Here is a 19,973-nt window from a genome sequence, read left to right as displayed (position 1 = left end):
GTAATTATGTATAAATTTATGGTAGCACAACTCTGGTTTCAAAATTTATTAAACATTTTTTCTTTGATCCATAATTTAGAAAGAGTACCATAGTTCAGTAACATTTTCAAGTGTGTTTTGAGAACAATCTAGATCAGGCTTTTGAGGTTACATTTCTTCCTGTTCTCTTGAAGCCCTTATGCAGTTATCATTTGCATTATAATTCAACATAATAAATTGAATAAAACACTTTTGCTTTTGTGAGAAAGTGCTCTGTGTTTGGGAAGTGGCTCTGAAATGATTCCCCAACAACCAGTCTGGTCTAGTACTCACTAATCATAACCATATATATATGCACACACATATAACGGGGCAATTTTATGTGTTTATATTTTATGTCTTTATTCTTTATTGTAATCCATCTCCTGTCCCTTTTAAGATATTTTTCCTGGTATCTAACAAGTATTTAAAGCTTTTGGACTTAAGAACTGAGTATGTCAGAGTTCAGAGGTGTACATACAGAGCAGAAACATGTAAACTGTATTATGGTAACTGCCTTATTCCATGATTTTTGTTTACTTTATCATCTGATTATATCATTTGCCCTTGTTTTATGAAAACTTTAGCTACATATCTATTTGATCATTGCTATCCTCTGTCATGCTAATAGCACCTGTTAGAAGAAAAAGTCCCTCCATGTTATTAAAAATGCAAAAATGCATAATAGCTTTTCAAATGTTGAGGTAAACGTTCAGTTTGGGTTATTGTTACTTACGCATTTTTTTTTGGTCTGCCAAAACCAATTTTAGACCTATTTTCTGTTCAGGCTAAGAGCTAAGGAAGCAGCCTTTTATCCATTATCTCATAGGTATGTTTCTAATTGTCTCACCGCTTAATGCAGAAACGTCCTGATACTTATCTGTGATGGGCCGCAATCAGCGGCTTTTTAAAGCGTTAAGTAGTAGTATACTGAATCAAAGTACTTTTCATGCTGTTCATTTTAGAGAAAGGCATTTTCTGATCGAATCATTTTCATCAGTTATAGTGAGGTAGTGATGTAGACCTCTTGGTGAAGTTACCGATGCTCGAGCAAGCTTGATTCTGACGGTCTGGCTATTCTTCCTAGAAAAGAAAACTGATTGAAATTGATGACCTAGCAAATAGTATACCGAATTTTCTGTGACTTTGTGGATCATGATAATTTAAGGTTTAATGTGTAATAACAAATCTTAGGATTTATTTTTCTCTTTTTTAAGCTTTAAAAATAGATACCTAATGTCTAACTTTTATAATCAAGTAACTAGATTTTCTTGATAGCTTAAAGAAAATACCAAGATATTGATGTGTGTGTGTGTGTATGTGTGTGTGTGTTGAGGTCTTATTCCATAAACAGATGAGAAACTAAGAAAAAAATCCATTAAGCCTTGTTTTCCTTTAAAATGTATGTAATGTTTTGTGGAGTTCAACTTTGGTACATATTGTTTGTGAAGCTGCCTGTTTTCTAAGATAAGCTGAAGCTCTTGGCAGTGTCAGCTTTTTTCTCTATTGTTTTATGTTGCAAAGATGGCAAGATATAGGGGAATTTTACTTGTAATAGCATCTACCACAAAATCAAACTTTGTTTGTATTTAGACTGAATATGAGGCTGAAATGAAGAGGATGCGCTTACTGTTGAAAGACAACATGGGAACAAAGGACGAAGACAGAGCAAAGGTAGCACAATAAAGCGATGAATTTTATGTTTCTAGACAATATTTAGAAACCTTGTATGTTGAGATTTTTAAATAAAATAATCTTATTATAAAGATTTTTGATAGAACCATGATTATCTAAATAATTTTGCTTATAGGATATTGTTTTAATGTCTAATTTAATTAAATTTGCCAAACAACAGTCACTTGGACTTAAGATTTCAAAAAACCTCAGGGTTGTAGAAGGTAAATTGTATTTTCATCATTAGTGTTTTGTAGCTACTTTTTATTGGATTGAGAAATGTTTTAAATGAAAATAAACTAAGTATGGTGCTTTGATTCTTTCCTTTGTATATATAATTTTGTACATTTGAACCTTCGCACAGACAAAGTGGAAAGAAAAGATTGCATATCTAAGCAATAGACAAAAAGACCGGCAAGGAATTCTTAAATAAATTCCGCTATGTATCTGCTGTAATACAGGCTTCTAATCCTTCCGCCTATCTCCATATAAATGATTCTGCTCAAGACCATAGATGTTTTTCTTCACTAAAAGCAGTAAAGCTCTTTTAGATGAAATGTCTAAAAACATCTTGTAATAACTTGGAGCATGCTGGCAAGAGTAGTCACTTGTGACTATGTGTGAAACCCCCTCAGCCAGTCGATATTGTAATAAGCAAAAATGGTAGCATCACTCCATTATTCAGAGAAGCCAACAGCGTGCTTGTTCCTTAGGCTGCAGCATTCATTAAGAAAAGCTTACTGGGCTGAAAGCTGGAAACAGATGATAACGGGATATGATTTTCATATTTAATGCTTTCCTTGGAAGAGTATGTGTGCTACAGATTGATAGAAGAATCAACTGCTACTTTACTAAAAGACTTTCAGGTTTGCCCTATAGCTACCGATGGAATCATTCAGCCAAGAAATTAACTTTTTCTCCTTTTACCTGCTTTATATATCTGCTAAGCAGGCTGCCTGGCTGCCAGTAAATGTTATTATGCAGTTAACTGTTTGGTATTTAAGACTCTTATCAGAAAAGAAACAGAGGCCACACTATTTTGTTTTTATGGTAGGAGGAAGGTTTTAGTGTGCCTTTCTTCCTTGCATTAGCAGGCATTAATCTGAGTTTACAGGAAGTTTTAGTTTTCTTTTCCCATAGATTAAAAAGTTAAAAAGCTAGAATTTAGAGTATTCTTTAAACAGTATGATACCAAACACCAAGCACCAGCAACCTTGGTGTATGTGTGTGTGTGTGTGTGTGTGTGTGTGTGTGTGTGTAAAGGCCTTTAATGATAAGTGATTTATACAACGTTAGATATAGGGCAAATGTGGTGTGATGTGATAGACTTTCCAGACCAGACTGACAGTTTCTGTTTGACATTTGGTCAGGAAATAATTGACGTACTTTTAATCTACAAGCCAGTTTGTTCTTTTTCTGCTGTTCTTGATAGACATGTTCCAGTTTGTCTGTTCTCTGTTGTTTCTGATAGACACATTCTTAGTATGGCTGTATCAATGACACTTAAGTAAAATGGGAGAGAGCCACCCTACCCTCCATTTGCACTACTGTCTCTTTACCTTGCCTATAGTTATGGAGTTTCCACTTGATAATTACAACAGGGTATTTTCTTTGTACTGAAAGCTGTCATCTCCTCAAAAGCTTTGACTATTGGTTGTAATAAGAATCAATTAGATAACATTTTGAGGAATTTGTATCTTGCCTTTTCTAATTTTCCCTTGATAGCTAATCAATTAAAAGGTAAACACACTGTAGCAAAATCATGGCTTAGTTAATCCTCATTAAATGCTAATTCCTGAATGAGTCCTTATCTTCTGAATTATGTTGTCTTTTGATTGTAATCCTAGCTCTCCCTCATTAGGCAGTCATAGGAATCTGTCTCTGTGTCCACTCACTGGTATCTGGGACTTTCTAATGCATAGTATAGTTGTGCAACTATTCTGTTTGACAAGCCACAGTAGGCCTCTTTAAGAATGTCTTAATTCCTGCTTGTGAGATACTTCTCACAGAGCAGTGTTCTTTCTGAGACACAGGGAAGTATGCAATAAGTGCTAGTTAGTTACAAGGATGAACTTGAGCTGTAGGAGAGAGGTGAGGCTGCTTCTTCTGCAGTGCATACACAAGCCTTTATAGAGGAAATGGTGCTTGGCAGGCCCTGAAGGATGAGCAGGACAGTCGTCTTCGGCAGTGTGCACTGTTGGGAGTGGTAGCATTGCTGATAAAGGGGTAGGATAGGGAAGCTAGGAGGTAATGACCTTCAGCTTAATTGGGCTGAAATCCAAAGAGATTGTGGGATACACTAGAAAATGAACTTGGACAGGTGTATCGTGAAATCCAGGTACCCATAACCAAGACTCTGTTCAAGAACTGAGCTTTCCTCCTGGAACAGTAATGTGTGCCTGTGTACGTACTAGTGTGTGCTGGGGCAGACAAAGAAGTATAGACTGGTTATATCACTGGACTGAAGCAGGCCTGGAAATCAGGGTCAGGATAGGTGCCAAGAATGAAAGCTATTAGGGTAGCCATTGCAGAAGAAATCATTGATGGAGGAGAGAGGCTAGATCAAAGCTGTAAGGCTATATCATAAAAAAAAAAAAAAAGATGGCTTTGGGGTGTAGCTCAGTTAGAGTGCTTCCCAGCATGCATACGTCTCTGGTTTCAGTCTATCAGTATCCTGTAAATCAGGTGTGGTACGCACCTGTAACTCCTGTACCTGGGAGGTAGAGGTAGGAAAATCAGACATTTAAAGGACTCTGCAGGGCTAGAAAACTGCGTGGGACCAGAGACGCTCATCACAGGACTGACGGTTACTTGGGAGTGCTCCCTCTGCTGTTGTAGGGATCGTGGGATGACGGCCCTGTAGGTTGCTGCTCCACTCCTTACAGCAGTCATGCTCTTCTGCTATGCTAGGTGCTGCCCTGGTGCTGGACGTGGTTGTTGTCTCATTGTAGAGCAAGGCCAAAAAAGGTTAGTTAGCCTCCCCCGGCTATGCAGATGGAGCTAAAATTCAAAGCAGGCCATTTTGCAATAATGCCTTCCAACATACTTTGGGGAAAATGCTCCTTAGGACAGATTCTCAGTGAGATGAAAGAAGCTTTTGGTGCTGCATTTTTACCTTGGGAATGAATTGGTCTGTCTTGGTTCTGTAAGTTCAGCTGAATAAAATGAACCATAGTGAGCACAGGGCCCACCTCCAAACTGTTCCAGTTGCCTTGGTTGCACAGAAGAAGATGTTTGAATGGAGAAAGCCCACACATACACCAGGGTCAAGGTGAGCCTGCTGGACACGATAGAGTGTTGTAGCAGCATTAGCCACCAGCTTGAGTTCATCTGAGCAGAGGTGACCTATCTGCTACTGGGAGCAGCCCTGCTGTAGGAGAGGCAGAGCCTCAGTGTTAAGAGGGTGAGGACAGTTCTTCCTTGCCCAAGGGGGTGACTGCTGTTCTCAGCATCTGAGCACTGTACATAAAACCAGCACAGCCTGTGCAATGTCAGGTTCATAGCCAAGAGCTGAGGGAATAGTCAGTTTGTGGAAGGGAAACTGATATCAGTGCCATGGGATCAGGGAAAGGAATCCTAAAGCTCAAGTGCCCCTGTCGAAAGAGCAAATAACTTGGGACTCTTCTGGAAGCAAATACCAAGACAAGGATTTATTGCAAGTAGTTACAAGAGGTAGGCCCAGAAGCACAATCCAGGAGGCAGGAAAGTGGATGAGAAGGGAAAGCAGCCAGTGAGTGTATGATTGAGTAGGTTATCACTGTAGCACCTGACACTCAGATCCACTGGAGACCTTCAGAAGACTATACAAAACATGTTCCAGAAGCACCCTGCCCTAGGGGAGGAGAAGGAAGACTTTTGTCCTCCAGCTTAGCCACTGAGCTGTGTGTCTGGCTCCACTTCTGGACTGCTATGTGGCTGTCAACAGACGAGCAGATGCTCAGCGGCCAGGGAGCACAGGTACGGTAGGAGAATACCAGGCATGTACGAGGCTAATGAGGCCCAGGAGTTTGGGACTGGCCCTCTTCCAACTGCTGTGGGAAATAAGCAGAAAAGCTTATTACTAACAGATATGTAGAAAGGCCTTGGTTTTTTTGTTTTTGTTTTTTACCTTAGCAGTTTTTTCCTTAGCAGTTCACAGTGCTGCACTCACCAATAGCTTTCTGAGTCATTGCTCAAATGGAAAAATACAGGCTCATTTTAGAATGAGTCTGAGCACTTCCCTTTGTGGGGATGGTGACCTTTCCTTCTGTCATCCTCAAAGTTAAGATGGCATCTGACTCTGAGCTATGACAGGTAGAAGATAGTCATTCTGTGTCCAGCTTGGGGTCTTTTCTGTTATTTTTTTCAGCTGAGGACTGAACACCAGCTCCTAGAAACGTGTTGCAAGTGCTCTACCACTGAGTCTCATCCCCAACACTTTTTTTTTTTTTCGGACAGGGTTTCTCTGTGTAGCCTTCACTGTCCTGGACTCACTTTGTAGACCAGGCTGGCCTTGAACTCACAGAGATCCGCCTGCCTCTGCCTCCCAGCATGCTGGGATTACAGGTATATGCCACCAAGCCCGGCTTTTTTCTTGGCTTTTTAATTTATATGCTGGTAATTCAGAAGACAATTAGAATCTATGCTCGATTATGGTACTTTCTCAAGAAGGTTGAGTTATTTAAACAAATTCAAAGCCCTCGACAAAGTAGGTACAAAGACCCATTTTTTCAGGGTTGTGTAGGAAATGCTCTTCTCTCTCAGCTCACAGACTGAGAGGGCGTTATTAGCCTGCTGAGAGCAAGGGAGAGGGCTGTTCTCTCTCTGAGAGATGTGCCCTGTTTCATTGGCAGTCACAGGCGCATGGAGCCTGCACTATTGGCATTCTGCCTCCTAAGTGTCTAAAGGGAAGTGTGGTTCTAATCGTCACTAACATCACATGGTCTTACTGTGTTTCTGTTCTCATTCTAGGGGTTTGTATTCAGGTCTGTATGAGTGTGTGTGTGTGAGTATACATATCTATAAACAACCTTACAAAACCTAAAGTATTTTACTATTTACTTCCAAAGTCAGGAAATGAGTGCTCCTAGAAATGAGTGCTCCCAGGTCCCACAATGGTGAGTGCTACAGCCTGAATCCAGACCCCAAAAGAACCGACTAATCTGGAGTCTTAAAAAAACAAAACAAAACATATTTTTTGTTTTCAAAGTTTATTTTAGTCAAGAATCTTAATATGTCATCAACCCCACTTTTTAATTACTGTATAAAATAATTTGCTTAAGAAAATTATGGGAAAGGCCCACTCTTGAAGGAATCTCTTCCCCGTAATGCAAAGGTCGTCTGTGGGAACATTCTGCCACACAGTCGTTTTCCTTTGCTCACCTCTGTGGTGGGGTATGTGAGAGCATGTTAAGTTGCAAAGGCTCTTACAAGTGGGAAACTTAAAATCCTAGCTACAGGGGAATGTCTTGTGGAGCGAGGAAGAAGGTGAAAACATGAATGAGAAGGGCAAGAGAAGTAGGAGCGGTTTAGCAAAGACAGGTGTGTTTGTGGGAAATGGTATCTTTCCTCCTCTGTCATGACACAAGGGAAGCTCCAGAGGAAAACATACATTGTTTTGTTTTTTTGTTGTCTTAGCATCCTCTACAAATCTCATGTGCTTATATTCAGTAAAATACTACATCATTAGAAAAGCTGTTCTGTGTGCAGCTGAAAGCTTGCTGTGACATCTCCTGTTCTGTTCTGCATTCAGCTTGTTGCTTCTCCTTCCCCTGGCTATAGAGGGAAAATCCATTAAGAAAAATTAAAATGCTCCTAGCAGTTTCAAAACACCAATGTGAACAAATACATCATTTTCTAATAGAATAAGGACCAAGACTTAATCTGCTTTGAAACTGTAGTTTATACATCAGTTCTAAGCTTGTTGATATCTATATGCCTGTCCCTTTTCTCTCCCCCAGTGAAAATAGCTGTTAGCCTCTGGTCAGCAGTAAGCTGTGTTCATTTGCTTTGCTCTTATTCTCCCTAGCTCCCCCAAGTTTTAAGAGGTGGAAGATGGATAGCTGGGGCAGGAAAAAGAAGAAGAAAGCAGAAATCTCAGATGATGGATTTACTGCCAGTTTATAACTACAGAGCAATAGAAGGGCACAGACAAGCTAATCATTATGTCAGGTCCTTAAGTACTGACGCATGCACCTTCTTTTGGCAGTAATGGCTGTCTCTTAGAAGCCTTTGAATGCCTAATGCTGGCACACTGTTAACAACACAGGAATTGGGAATTCTTGCTCAGAAACTGCTCTGAGAAGACTCATAACTTAAGGTTTTCCTGATTATTTTTAAAAGAAAAGAAAAAAAATCTGTCTTAGAACCTGATGATAGCAAATGGGAGAGCTGCCATCCAACAGAAGATCACCTGTCTTTCACCAGAGTGTTTGTTTTGTGAATGTGAAGTCAGTTCAAGCAGTGACCAACCCTGTAGCGAGTGGCAGTTACCCACAAGCTTCTCCTGCAGTTTTGTTAAGGAAGCTTAAACAGTTGCTGGTAGGAGTGTAAACACATATCAGCCACTTTAGGAAACAGGTTAGCAACTCTTAAATACAGAGAATGATTGTATTAACCATGAATTCCATACCTATTTACTTGAAAACATATCTGCCCTAAATCTTGTACTGAAGTTCACAGCAGTAGCATTTTCAATAGCCAAAGTAGTAATAATGCAAATGTTTCTGACTTGATGAAAGGATAAACAAAATATGGCATACATATATATAAATGACATAAGATTACATATAGATATAAATCATATATATGATATATCTATATCATGATTAAGTCATGAACAGGAAAATACTGATACATGTTACACCATGAATGAACCTTGAAAATATTATGCTAAGTTCAAAAAAAAGTCAAAGAGATCACATACTGTATAATTCCATTTATATAAATTGCGTAGTATAGGCAAATATATAAAGTTAGAAAAATTAGCTGTTGCCAAGGTGTTGAGCTGGGTAGAAAGTATTGAGGGAGATTTTCTGGGCTTTCTTCTTTGAGTGATACAAAAGGTTCTAAAATTATAGCAGTGGTTATATAATTCTGTGAAAACACTGAATACTATAAACTGATCAATTGTGTACTTTGAAAAGGTAGCTTTTATAATATGTAAGTTATATTTTGATAAAACCAGGTTTAAAAGTTCAAATCAAGTTGAATTTATGAAATTGAAAGAATAGGACAGTAACTATAATTACATTTCTGACATAGTCTTACACAAGCACATTTTATTACTGTGTTTAGAATGATCTTTCCTCAGGTATAGCTTTGTTTATTTGTTGGTTTTCATTCACCACATCTTAGCATTTTCCTCATTCTTTTACTTTCATGTCCCTCATTTTGCTGATATCATAGGGCTTCCTGATTTTGTATGTATATGAACTATGTCTCCATAGTGGGGTGTTTGTTTGTTTGTTTCCTGTTAGGTTTAGCTCCTTAAGATGAATTTCCACACAGAGTTGCTGAATCCAAGAGAAGTATATTTAGAACTCTCACTGCTAGATTTTTCTTTTCAAATATAAATATATGTGAGACCGGCCTCAAATTTGTAGTCTTCCTACCTCTGCCATCCAAGTGCTAGGATTACAAAATATGCACAGTTGTGCTCAGCCTATAATTTTAGAAGTAATTTTAAGATTTGCAGAAATGTTACGGAAGCAGTGTGAGGAGGGCCTCTGGCCCCACACCCTGTCCCCACCACGGTCAGCAGCCCATGCTGCAGTGGCAGAACGCATACTTAGGACGCAAAACAGGAGCGTGGTTTACTAATAAGTGAACTTCTGGCTCCATTTAGCTTTTGCCAGGTTTTCTATTAATATCTCTGGGCCCAGTTCAGTAGTTTATATTAAAATTTGATTTCGACCACATTATTTATTTAGTGTTTGTGTGTGCATGTGTTTATGTGTGTAGACTTTCGTACAACATGGTGCACATGTAGGAGTCGGGACAACTTACGGGAGCTGAGTCTGCTCTTTCACACAGCGAGTCTCAGGGATTGAACTAAGGCCGTCAGATTTGGTGGCAGGCGCTTTTTCTCAATATGATTTTTAAAAATTTAATGTAACATATAAAATGATATTACATTGTTTTCAGTCTTGTTTTAAAGAACCACCCTTCAAGAGAGTATCTCAAATTATTTTGTTTACTAGGAAGAAAACTAGGACTCAATCAACGCCCACCCCTCTCACTCTCATTCTTCTTGCTCCTTACAAAGTAGAAACATTCTTTTGTGATTATATTACACAAATGAATAGTATAAATGAAATCTTAAGGAAACATCAGTCAAATACATTGAGAGACACTATGCAGGCAGATAACCTATATTCTTAAAAAATGTCAAAGTCAAGAATGAGAAAGAAGCACTAGCCATCTGCTGCAGATTAATAGAGACTCAGGAAACACGAGCTTAAACTGAGTCTTCAACTTAGAACAAAGGTAACTAGATATAAAGGACATTATTTGGGCAATTGACAAAAACTATTAATTACAAAATAGAGAACAAAATTATATCCTAATTAAATTTCCTGATTATGATAATGAAGCCCACCCACCAGGACAAAAAGTGCGCCTCATGAGCTTTGGAAACACACAGAACCAGAATACATGTCTAAGTGCACACTCACATGTGTATAGAGCAGGGAAGAGTGGCTAAGAAATGGTGAAAATACAAACAGTTGGTCAACATTGCTAGGCTACTTTTTTCTATGATTCTTGCAACTTTTTGTAAGTTTGAAATTGTATCAGATTCTAAATTCTCAGACACAGGTGCACATATGTGTTCACACACATCACTTCAATTAAATAAGCAGTGCCAGCTGGACATTCAACAGACCAAACCAAAAACTTAGGAACTCCCTCTTGAGTCTCTATAGATGCTCAAGAGTTGGCTGTTTGGGTTCTGGTGAATGATGTCCCACAGTGAACTTTCATTTTCATGTGCAGTAAGTATGCTCTTATCATAGCTCCTAACTTAACACAGGTCCCTAAAATCTAATGTTGTCATTCACTGGTATGTTCCTAGAGTTTGTGGATAACTCCAGTATTTTGGCAATTTTGGCCATGCTTGGCTGAATCAGAGAGCACTGAACTACTGACAGGGGCATTGTTTTCACTTCCTTTGGGTCTGAAGCTTTACTGTAAAATCTCATTATGTACCACTTTTCCTCATTGTAAGATGGACATCTTAGGTTGTTTCTGGCATTTGGCTTAGTTCTCTGGATTTTGCCCAGTGAGAATTGACTTGAAGTCTTTTGTTTCTCTTAGTGGGTCAGAGAGGTTGAGAATTATTGGTTGTAGGGAGTATCTCAGTGACACTTCAGTTGGTCTTTGCCATGTGACTTTTATGCCTGAGATGTAGTTGGCCTTTTGATTTGTGTCTTCATCTTTCTTAGAGTGAAAAAGAGAGAGAGACCATTAGAACTGCTGTATCCTCCATGGACTGGGTTAGTAGCCAATGTGATAATTCCCTAAATTGATAATTTGTTTGTTTGGTTGGTTGGTTTTCAAGACAGTGTTTCTCTGTGTAGCCTTCGCTGTCATGGACTCACTGTGTAGACCAGGCTGATCTTGAACGAACAGAAATATGCCTGCTTCTGCCTCCTGAATACTGGGATTAATGGCATGTGCTACCACACCCAGCTCCGTAACTGATCCTTAAAGTGAAAAACCAAAGGTCTCTGAGACATGTGTCTGTGATCAGTGATGCCTTGGATCACTGTTAGGCTTCTAGTTCAAAGCCCTGACACAGTCTGCTGGACACTCCACAGTAGGAGCCCATTTCTTGGAACCATGTATTTGAAAAATTGTTTGTTTAGAATAAGGAAAGTATTTGTTGAACTAGAGTAGTAGTAAAACAGTTAATTTTTGCTTACCAGAGATACTGTCTCTGGGATGAAAACTTCTGAAATTCAGACGGGTCATAGAGGAAGGCTTCTCTCTTTCCTCTAGACAGCGTGTCTGTCCCACTGTATTTTCATATTATTTACACTCTCAATAGGCACAAGCATACTTTTCCTAATCTTAAATTAGACATATAACTTTTGGGGGAGGGAAGTAAGGGTTTTTTGTTCACCCCTTCCAAATGTTTTATCTGAAGTGCCTGCACCTTTTTCCCAGCAGTGATGAGTCCACTGTCTTCATATCCTTAGCCACACTTGATATTGCTTAACTTCTTATGTGGCAGTTACTGTGGTCTGAATCTTTGTGTCATTCCCCCAGTGCAGATACTGAGAACCTCGCCCCCGAGATGATAGTGTTGGAGAAGTGGTTAAGGCAGAAGTGCATAACACACATAAATGATGCTAGTAATCTACTGAAAAGGTCTCTCTGAGTTTGAGCCTTGAACCACTTGAGAACATGGACCTAAAGTCTGCTACTGCTTTTTGATCTTGCCCTTTGACTCTATTAGGGGGATAGATATCTGATATTGTGAACTCCCTACTCTTTGTTTTTTTAATATTTATTAATTCAACTTTTAATAAAAACTAGCTTTTCTATGACCCCAGCTAGTTCCTCAATAATTGAGACAAAGACTTACTGATTTATTTAAACAAGCTTTATACACAGTAAGGGGCAGGTATGAGTTAAGCTAATTTTCTAAGCTAGTCTAGCTACCTCCTAGCCATGCTCCCCAAGTTACTTGTCAAATTCATCCTGACCAGTCTGGATCTGCTCCATCAGGCCATGTCCTCTTTCTCCACCTTCCTTCTCTCTCCTTTCTCCTTTCTCTTCTCTCCTCCACCGTGTGGTCTTTTTCTGAGGTCCCCAAGCCTGGGAACCAAAGTTCTGCCTACTTGTCTTCTGCCCAGTTACAGGCTGTCCAGCCTTCTTTATTAAACAATCAGAGATAATTAGGGAGCAAGTTTATGAACAAAGACCAGTGTACATAAGAGTGCACACTCCAGACTGCAGCCAGATCTTGGGGCCCAGAATTTATCATTTGTATACATAGCACCAGACCAACCCCCAACAATTCTTCTTTATGTGATGCTTGGTTCAGTTTGCTCTCTTTCACTGAGAATTTTTCACCATTATGCATACTAGTGATCTTGAGGTTTTTCTGTGGTATCTTTGCCTCATTTTTGTGAAGAATCAGCCTCAGATATTTACTCCTTGTCTGCTTTTAGAAAAGCTTGGAAATGTTTGGCATACATCTTTCTTTAAACATGTGGTAGAACCCAGTTCCTGGACTTGTTCTTGTGGAAAGTTATGATCACTTGACCTATAAGTCTGTTCAGATTTTCTGCTTTTTCTTGAATCAGTTTTGGTAGTACCTTTCTAAGAATTTATTCAATTGCTGGGGTATTTCAAGTTATTAGTATAAACTTATTCCTGGTTCTCTCTCTCTCTCTTTTTTTAAGGGAAAAATTAGTAACTACCTACCCACTTACATTTCTGATTTTAATGAATTGAGTCATTGCTGTTTTGTTTTTTGTTTTGCTCTTTTTCTTAATGAGTCTGTTTGAAAGGTTTTTAATTGATTGGTCTTGTCAAAGAATCATCCTTTGATTTGTTGCTTCCCCTTTTGTGTCTCTGTTCTCTAAATGTTATCTGTGCAGTAATCTTTCCTATTTCTTGCCTTCTGTCTGCTTTGGCCTTAATTTTTCCCTTTAAAGCTAATGAGTATAGATTTTTTTAGTTTTCCCTGCTTTACTTTGTTGAGCTCTGTCTGTAGGTTCATGCCTTTCATCTAATCTGGGAAGCTTTCGTGTTGCTTCTTCAGAACTCCTCTTGTTGGAAGGCATTGTATGGGACCGTGCTGCCTGACCACCTTCAGCATGGTGGGTTTTCCCGGCCCAGCTAAGCCAAGTCTTTCGCTGAGTCTGCAAGAAGACTCAGTTTCAGAAGGGAATGGAACAAAGCAGAAAGATCAAGAGAAACATCCCTGGGGCTGCAGAGATGGCTTGGTCAGAATACTTGGCTGTAACAAGCATGAGGACCTGAGTTCAGATCTCTAGCATGTAATGTAAAAAAGCCAGCACAGTGATATATGTGTGTAATCCCAGCACTAGGGAAGCAGAGAAAGTGGAGAGCCCTGGAGTTTGCTGCTCAGATAGCCCCAGGTTCAGACAGACCTTGTCTCAAAAAATAAGAAAAAAGTGAGGAAGAAATCTGACATTGACCTCTGGCCTCCATATGCATACGTACATCTGCAAAAACATGTACACATAGGCATATCCCCCAACCCCTGTTTCTGGAGCAATCTTTGGAGCCACCTACCTCCAGCACTTTTTCAAAGCTACATTAATGCATATTTTTCCCACTTTGGCACTCTTATTACAAGATACAGACTGTCCAGAAGTAAAAGGATTTGGAAATAGCTGTAGCTCTGCCTTTGTGAAGTGTGAGTCTGAAGGTGTTGCCAAGAGGGTTGTGGAAGCAACAAACAACTACCATTTCAGTGAAAGACTTCAGCTGTGTTGTTTTATGCCAGCAGAAAAAGTACATGTAGAGCTTTTTAAAGAGTAGAATGTGCCATTTTCTTAGCCATCATATCCAGCGGTGAAACAGGATAATCAGAATTGGAAATGTGGGCAAAAAATAGAAGAATGACTTAAAAAGAAACAAAAGTTACTCCGGAAGAGATTAGCTGAAGAAAGAATTCATTATAGTTTTCCCCATCCGCTTTACCTTGTATGCAAAAGGAGGTTTCAGGCTTATAGAAGAAAAAAGAGAAAAGAGCTTCATAGGGCACTCAACTCTCCTGAGAACACTGGAGCTAGCTAGCCTGCCCTACTCCAGTTTGTATACCATTTTTGGAAAGACAAAAAAAAATCAGAAGTGGCTGAAATGAGTCATGATAAAGATATTGGAATTGCTTTTAAACAGTCTATGTCCATTGTAAAAGAAAACATCCAGGAACCTCCACACCTATCCACTCAGGGAAACAAAGACAAAGAGAAAAAGCAATCAGTTATTCTAAGTGCAAGTGCATGTGTTCTGAAACAAACAAACAAAAAACAACAACAAAACACCCCAGTGATCTCATCATAAGGGCAAACTATTTTTTTTTTTTTTTAACACTAAACCACAAGCGGTGACAAGACTTTTGGAGGAGAACATACTGTTTGTTCTGTGAGTAAGGAGAGCAGTGAGTGCTTTGGCTGCTGTGCCCTTCCTGAAGTCTAGGGGTGTGTTCCGGGGCAGTTGTGGGGCTTGCTTTGTCCTCACCCTCCATCTTCTAGTTTTCAGATTTGTGGTTCTCTGTAGAGTGAACTCTGGCTGAGTAAAAGGATCACCATTAGCTGTAACCCTTCATCACCAGTGAAGAAAGATCCCAGTCCCCTTTGACCATCTGTTCAGTGGTTGCCCACTTAACCCAAAACCAGTCTGAGACTTCAGCATCTGGTGGCTGAAGTGGTAAGATATATGGCAGTGAGAAGATAGTTCAGGTGTTAGTACAGGTTTGTTTTTGTAGTCAAGCGCTAATACAGATTCAGAAATAGTCTGTTTTCAATGAAAATGTTTCTTTAGTTTTTGGTGGGCTACCCTGATTTGGTAACTACCATTTTGCTTTGGTAGTATGGAATCATGTTCCAGATTCAAACCATGGCTGAAAAATAAACCTTTCTGATAGGGTTTGTTTACAGGTCAGGCTTAGGGGCAGTAGAGAATAATACCTTTTCACTTATGTTTAAGTTTCTGGTGCCCTTGAAATGTGCTTATGCCAAAGTTATAAAGATATTGCCACAACCCTCGCACTCCATAGCTTTTCCTTTCACCTGGGACTTTAACACATTTGCTATGGTGACTGGTGTTCTGAGTCTGCAGTTTTCTTCTTCTTTTTTTTTTTTTTTTTGTCTCAGATTGTGCAATCTCAGTGTACCTATCTCAACATTGCTAATTCTTCTGTCTGTTTAGATCTGCTGTTTTGCCCTTCTAATTCATCATTCCAATGATTGCACTTTTCAACTGTAGAATTTCTTCGTGGTCCTTTTTTAATAATTTATGCTATGGTTTATGCTATGGTTTAAATCTAGGTTTAAATCTTATGCTATGGTTTAAATCTAGGTTTTACTCATACCTGGAAAGTGAGCTACATCTCTAGCCCTATAATTTATTTTGAGAAAGTATCTCAATGTGTAGGCCTGGCTGGCCTGTAATTCTTCATGTAGACCAGGCTGCCCTTGAACTCCCAGGGATCTGCCTGTCTCTGCCAGAGTGCTGGGATTAAAGTGGTACCCTACACATCAAGCTAATTCTTTTGAGATAGTATTTCATGTATGTCACAAATTCTCTATGTGGCTAGACGGGCTTTGAATTTATTCTTCTGTCTCTACCTTCCAATTTCTGGGATTACAAGTGTGCCTGGCCCTATAAAATACATCTTTATAATATTCTCTATTTGACATTATTCTCTTATTTAAAATGTCTCTGTCTTCTTTGTCTACCTGTCTGTCTCTCCTGCTCCTCCCACTTTTGAGGTGGATCTCGGTAAACATACCTGCTGGCTTCAAAGCCATTCATCTGGGTGCCTCAAGTGTCAGCCTCTGGAGGCTGGCATAATTTAAATTCTTTGGAGATCATTTTATTTAACTGCTTAAACTTATACAGCTGATTATAGTTACTTTAATGCCTTTATCTAGAAAGTTTAATACCTGGACTTCCTCAGAGATAGTTTCTACAGACTAGAAATGCTAATTGTGTAAGAGACAGTGTTTATTATTTATTTTTATTTCATTTTTAACTAATTAAATGTGGCAGTTCAGAAATTTCTACCCTTCCAGAATTTGTCGTTAATTGCTGTTTGTTTTGTGACCTAGTTATGTAGAATTTGTGTTATTTATCATGTGTGGTCACTGAGGTTTCTATTAAATTTACTTAATAACCATTAGCTTTCTTTAATGACTGAGACTAGGAGTCTCACATCTTTGCTAAGGGGGTCTGGGTATACATTGGACATACCTACACTACTCTGAGCAGGTCACAGCTCCACCTTGGCCTTCAGGTCTTGCTTAGAGCCTCAAAATGAGCTAGAATTGAGAGCCCAAGCACTTACTTCCTAGAAAGTCGAAGTCATCTGGAGTCCCAGGAGTGTACCAGAACCCTCCAGTGTCCCCCCTCCCCACAGGCACTTTGACTACCTTTCTTTCTGAAATGTGTGTAGCCTTTTGTGCTACCCACAGCCTTAGGCAGCTTCCACATTAAATAACTGCTTCTGATTATTTTCAACAAACTCAGCTCAGGAACAAAGCTGTTTGCACTGGGTTAGCTCAAAGGTAGGTCAAGTCCAAATAGACTCTTGTATGAAGTCCCCCAAGGAACTACCAGATAGTCAAATGATGACTGTTGTCTGGAAATGGGGCCTTGAGAGAATTCTGCCTCCATTCCTCGTCAGCAGTTGCTTGGCTGGTTTTCTCTGAGTCCAATTGGCCAAGTTGGCTGACACAGAAGCTTCCTGTTCTCTTCAAGATCTAACTGGTTCTCTTCAACAAATGCTCCCGGATTTCTAGAAAGCTGGTTAAGCTCCAGAGTTCTGAAGAGTTTTTCAGGGCTGTCACCTCTGTTGCAGAGTGGAGGGTTTAGTGCTCTTGATTCCATCACCTTTCTCTGGCATCTTTGATGTTGACTTCAGAGTTGGGGGTGGGTAGTGTTTTGTTTGTTATTCCAGGGTTGGGAGAGCGAGCCAATGTTTGAAGAGAAATGTGGCCTGGATTCTGTCATCATTCTCTCTAGACATTTCTTGTCTTGCAGTTAGGAGCTTATTACTTCCATTTGTAAAGCAAAGGTGTAGAGACAACATTTTGCATCTCCCCACCTACAGAGTAAGCCTCTGGGAAGTGAGGCCCCTCCTGCCTTGGGAGTGCTCTGGCCCTCTGTGAGAAAAGCACTTAGCTTCATGCTTGGAAGATTTCATGCTTCTTGCTTGTTTCCTGATTGGCACCATGTCCCCTGTTCAAGCCTTGCCCTCTGCTCGGCTGTGCCGGTCTTGTCTCCTTCTCCTCTACACTTTGAAGACTAGTCTCAGATTTCACACAAACATTCTAAGAAATTTAGATTACTAAAAATTGAAACAGCTTGAAGATGGTTAGGACATTTTGATGTTATTTTGATTACAAATTGCGAATACCTATATATGTTGTGACATGCTTTATTGCCATTGTGAAGGTTACCAGTGAAAGGTTTTATTTTACACACAACACTTGAAATAGAGTTTGAACCTTCTCACTGTCTGTCCTGTGTGCTTCCCTGGTTTTGTTTTGTTTTTGTTTTTGTTTTTGTTTGTTTGTTTATTTAATTCTGTCAAGTTCCTTTACAATAGTGCTGAATGATCTCTTTATAGAGTACTTTTAAAACTCACTACTTTTCAGGAAATGACACTGGAATAAGATATGCATAACCTAAAATTTACTAATTTCATTTTATTTTGGCCATGCCCTTCAGCTGGATTAAATGCACACATTTTGTTTTTCAGAAATGAATTCTATTGTTCTTCGGCAATAGTTGCTTTCTACAGCAACATTGTTTTTACAAAAATAATCTGGTGTGGTAGAGGTGAATTCATTAAGTGGGAAGGCATGTTTTACCTGTGATAGGGGTTGATTTCAGTGGTTATGCTTCCCCTCTCTCCTTCCCTCCATACTTAACTATCATATGCAACATGTGTAACTCACACCTCTTTTGCAGGATGCAGTGCAGGCAGGAATTAACTCAAGGACAGCCATGTCAAGAGGATTGTATCAACCAGCAGCAATCTTTATGGGCCGCCAAATGTCAGCCATCTCAAGCATTGAAGATTTCAGTGCAGAGCAGAAATCTAACCAACCCACAAAGAACTTTATAATCCCTGACCCACATTCACACCAACAGACAGCCCCGAGCAGTTGTGTGACAGACAGCTGTGTAGCACAAACTAACGGTGACACACAGTGCTTAAACAAGGCTGACAACGTGGATGGAAAGGCATCTCTTCAGATGGGCGAGAGAACGCCACTCACAAGCTGTGCATTGTCTGAGGAAGAACTAACTCGGTGCTTGGAGATAGGAAGCAGCACACGTCACAGTGAGGGTAATTTATCTGAAGGCAGAAAGTCTGCCGAACCCCATTCCTTGTTGCAGGAAAGATTAAGTCCAGAGAACAGAACCGCTGATTTAAAGTGTGACAGTTCCAGCAGATCGGAGGGATCAGACGGAGAAATACTGACACAAGAACATATTGAAGTCGGGGAAGAAAGAGCCAGCCCGCTGGTCCCGCTGATATCAGTTTCAGAGCACCGTGCATCTGCAAATAAATGGGCTGGAGAGAAGCATTCCGCGTGGGGAGGCCTCTCAGGCGAGATGACAGACCAAGGTTGTTTTTTTTTGTTTGTTGTTTTTGTTTTTTAGTGCTGATTTTTCTCAGTGCTTAGCTTTTTTGGTCATGAGCTATAATTTTATCTCTTTGAGCAAAGAAATGACTTTGCCACTAAGTTCCATTCTAATGACTTCTTACATGTGTTCATGGAAATGCTTCAAAAGATAAATTCACCAGTTTTTAAAATCGTATGTTTAAAAGGCATTTAAAATATTTTTGAGGGTTAAGGGTGTTCAGCTCATGGGAGATGTGTACTTCCATAGGAGGCCCTAGGTCACCACCACTAGACTTAGACCCTTCCAAACAGATAATTTTTGAAAAGATGTAAATACTGTAATTGTGGATTGTTTCTACATTTTAAATGCGACTGTATGTGTGTGTGTGTAAGCATCCTTATAGGGGAGAAGGCATACCTGTGTGTGCATGTGGCGGGAAGACAGAGGACAAGCTTGGGTGTCAACTTTAGAAAGAAAGGCTAGTGTTTCTTTGAGATGGGGCTTCTCGTTGGCCTGGAGTTCACCAGTTGGTCCAGACTGACTGGCTAGTGAACCACAAGAATCCCCGTGCCTCCGCCTAACCAGGGCTGGAGATGTAAGCACCCCACTCCGGGCCCTGTCTTCATGTGCACGCAGGGCACTGAACTCAGACCCTCATGCTTCTCAGGCAAGCACTTTATTGACTGAGCTGTCTCCCAGTCCTGTGTTTCTGTATGTTTGCTGCTTTTGTTTTTGCTTTCCTTTTTTAAACAGAGTCTCATTATATAGCCCTGGCAGGCCTGGAACTCTTTATGTAGACCAAGTAGGTTGACCTTGGACTCTGGAGGTCCTCCTGCAGAGCTTAGGGTGTGCATCACCACACCTGGCGGACTTCTATCCATTTTTTTTAAGGGATGAAATTCTGTTCTGTTACTTGGATCCTCTCAGAACACTGTGACCATCAATGCATACATTTTTCCTCT

The 19,973-nt window shown here is 39.9% G+C and overlaps 1 protein-coding gene across 2 annotated transcripts in view; it reads left to right on the top strand.

Annotated features, from left to right (window-relative positions):
- Positions 1–19,973, top strand: part of Kiz (kizuna centrosomal protein) — a 97,020-nt gene that overhangs the window by 14,541 nt on the left and 62,506 nt on the right. The window contains exons 4-5 of one of the 2 annotated variants that reach the window (XM_021646294.2): positions 1,612–1,692; positions 18,349–19,012. In XM_021646294.2, coding sequence (XP_021501969.1) covers positions 1,612–1,692; positions 18,349–19,012 — 745 coding nt within the window. The remainder of the gene's footprint in view (positions 1–1,611; positions 1,693–18,348; positions 19,013–19,973) is intronic. The other variant, XM_021646296.2, reaches the window with a different exon arrangement.

The sequence above is a fragment of the Meriones unguiculatus genome, chromosome 4 (genome assembly GCF_030254825.1).
Source record: "Meriones unguiculatus strain TT.TT164.6M chromosome 4, Bangor_MerUng_6.1, whole genome shotgun sequence".
Taxonomy (NCBI): Eukaryota; Metazoa; Chordata; class Mammalia; order Rodentia; family Muridae; genus Meriones; species Meriones unguiculatus.
This window is presented reverse-complemented; position numbering and strand designations above follow the sequence as displayed.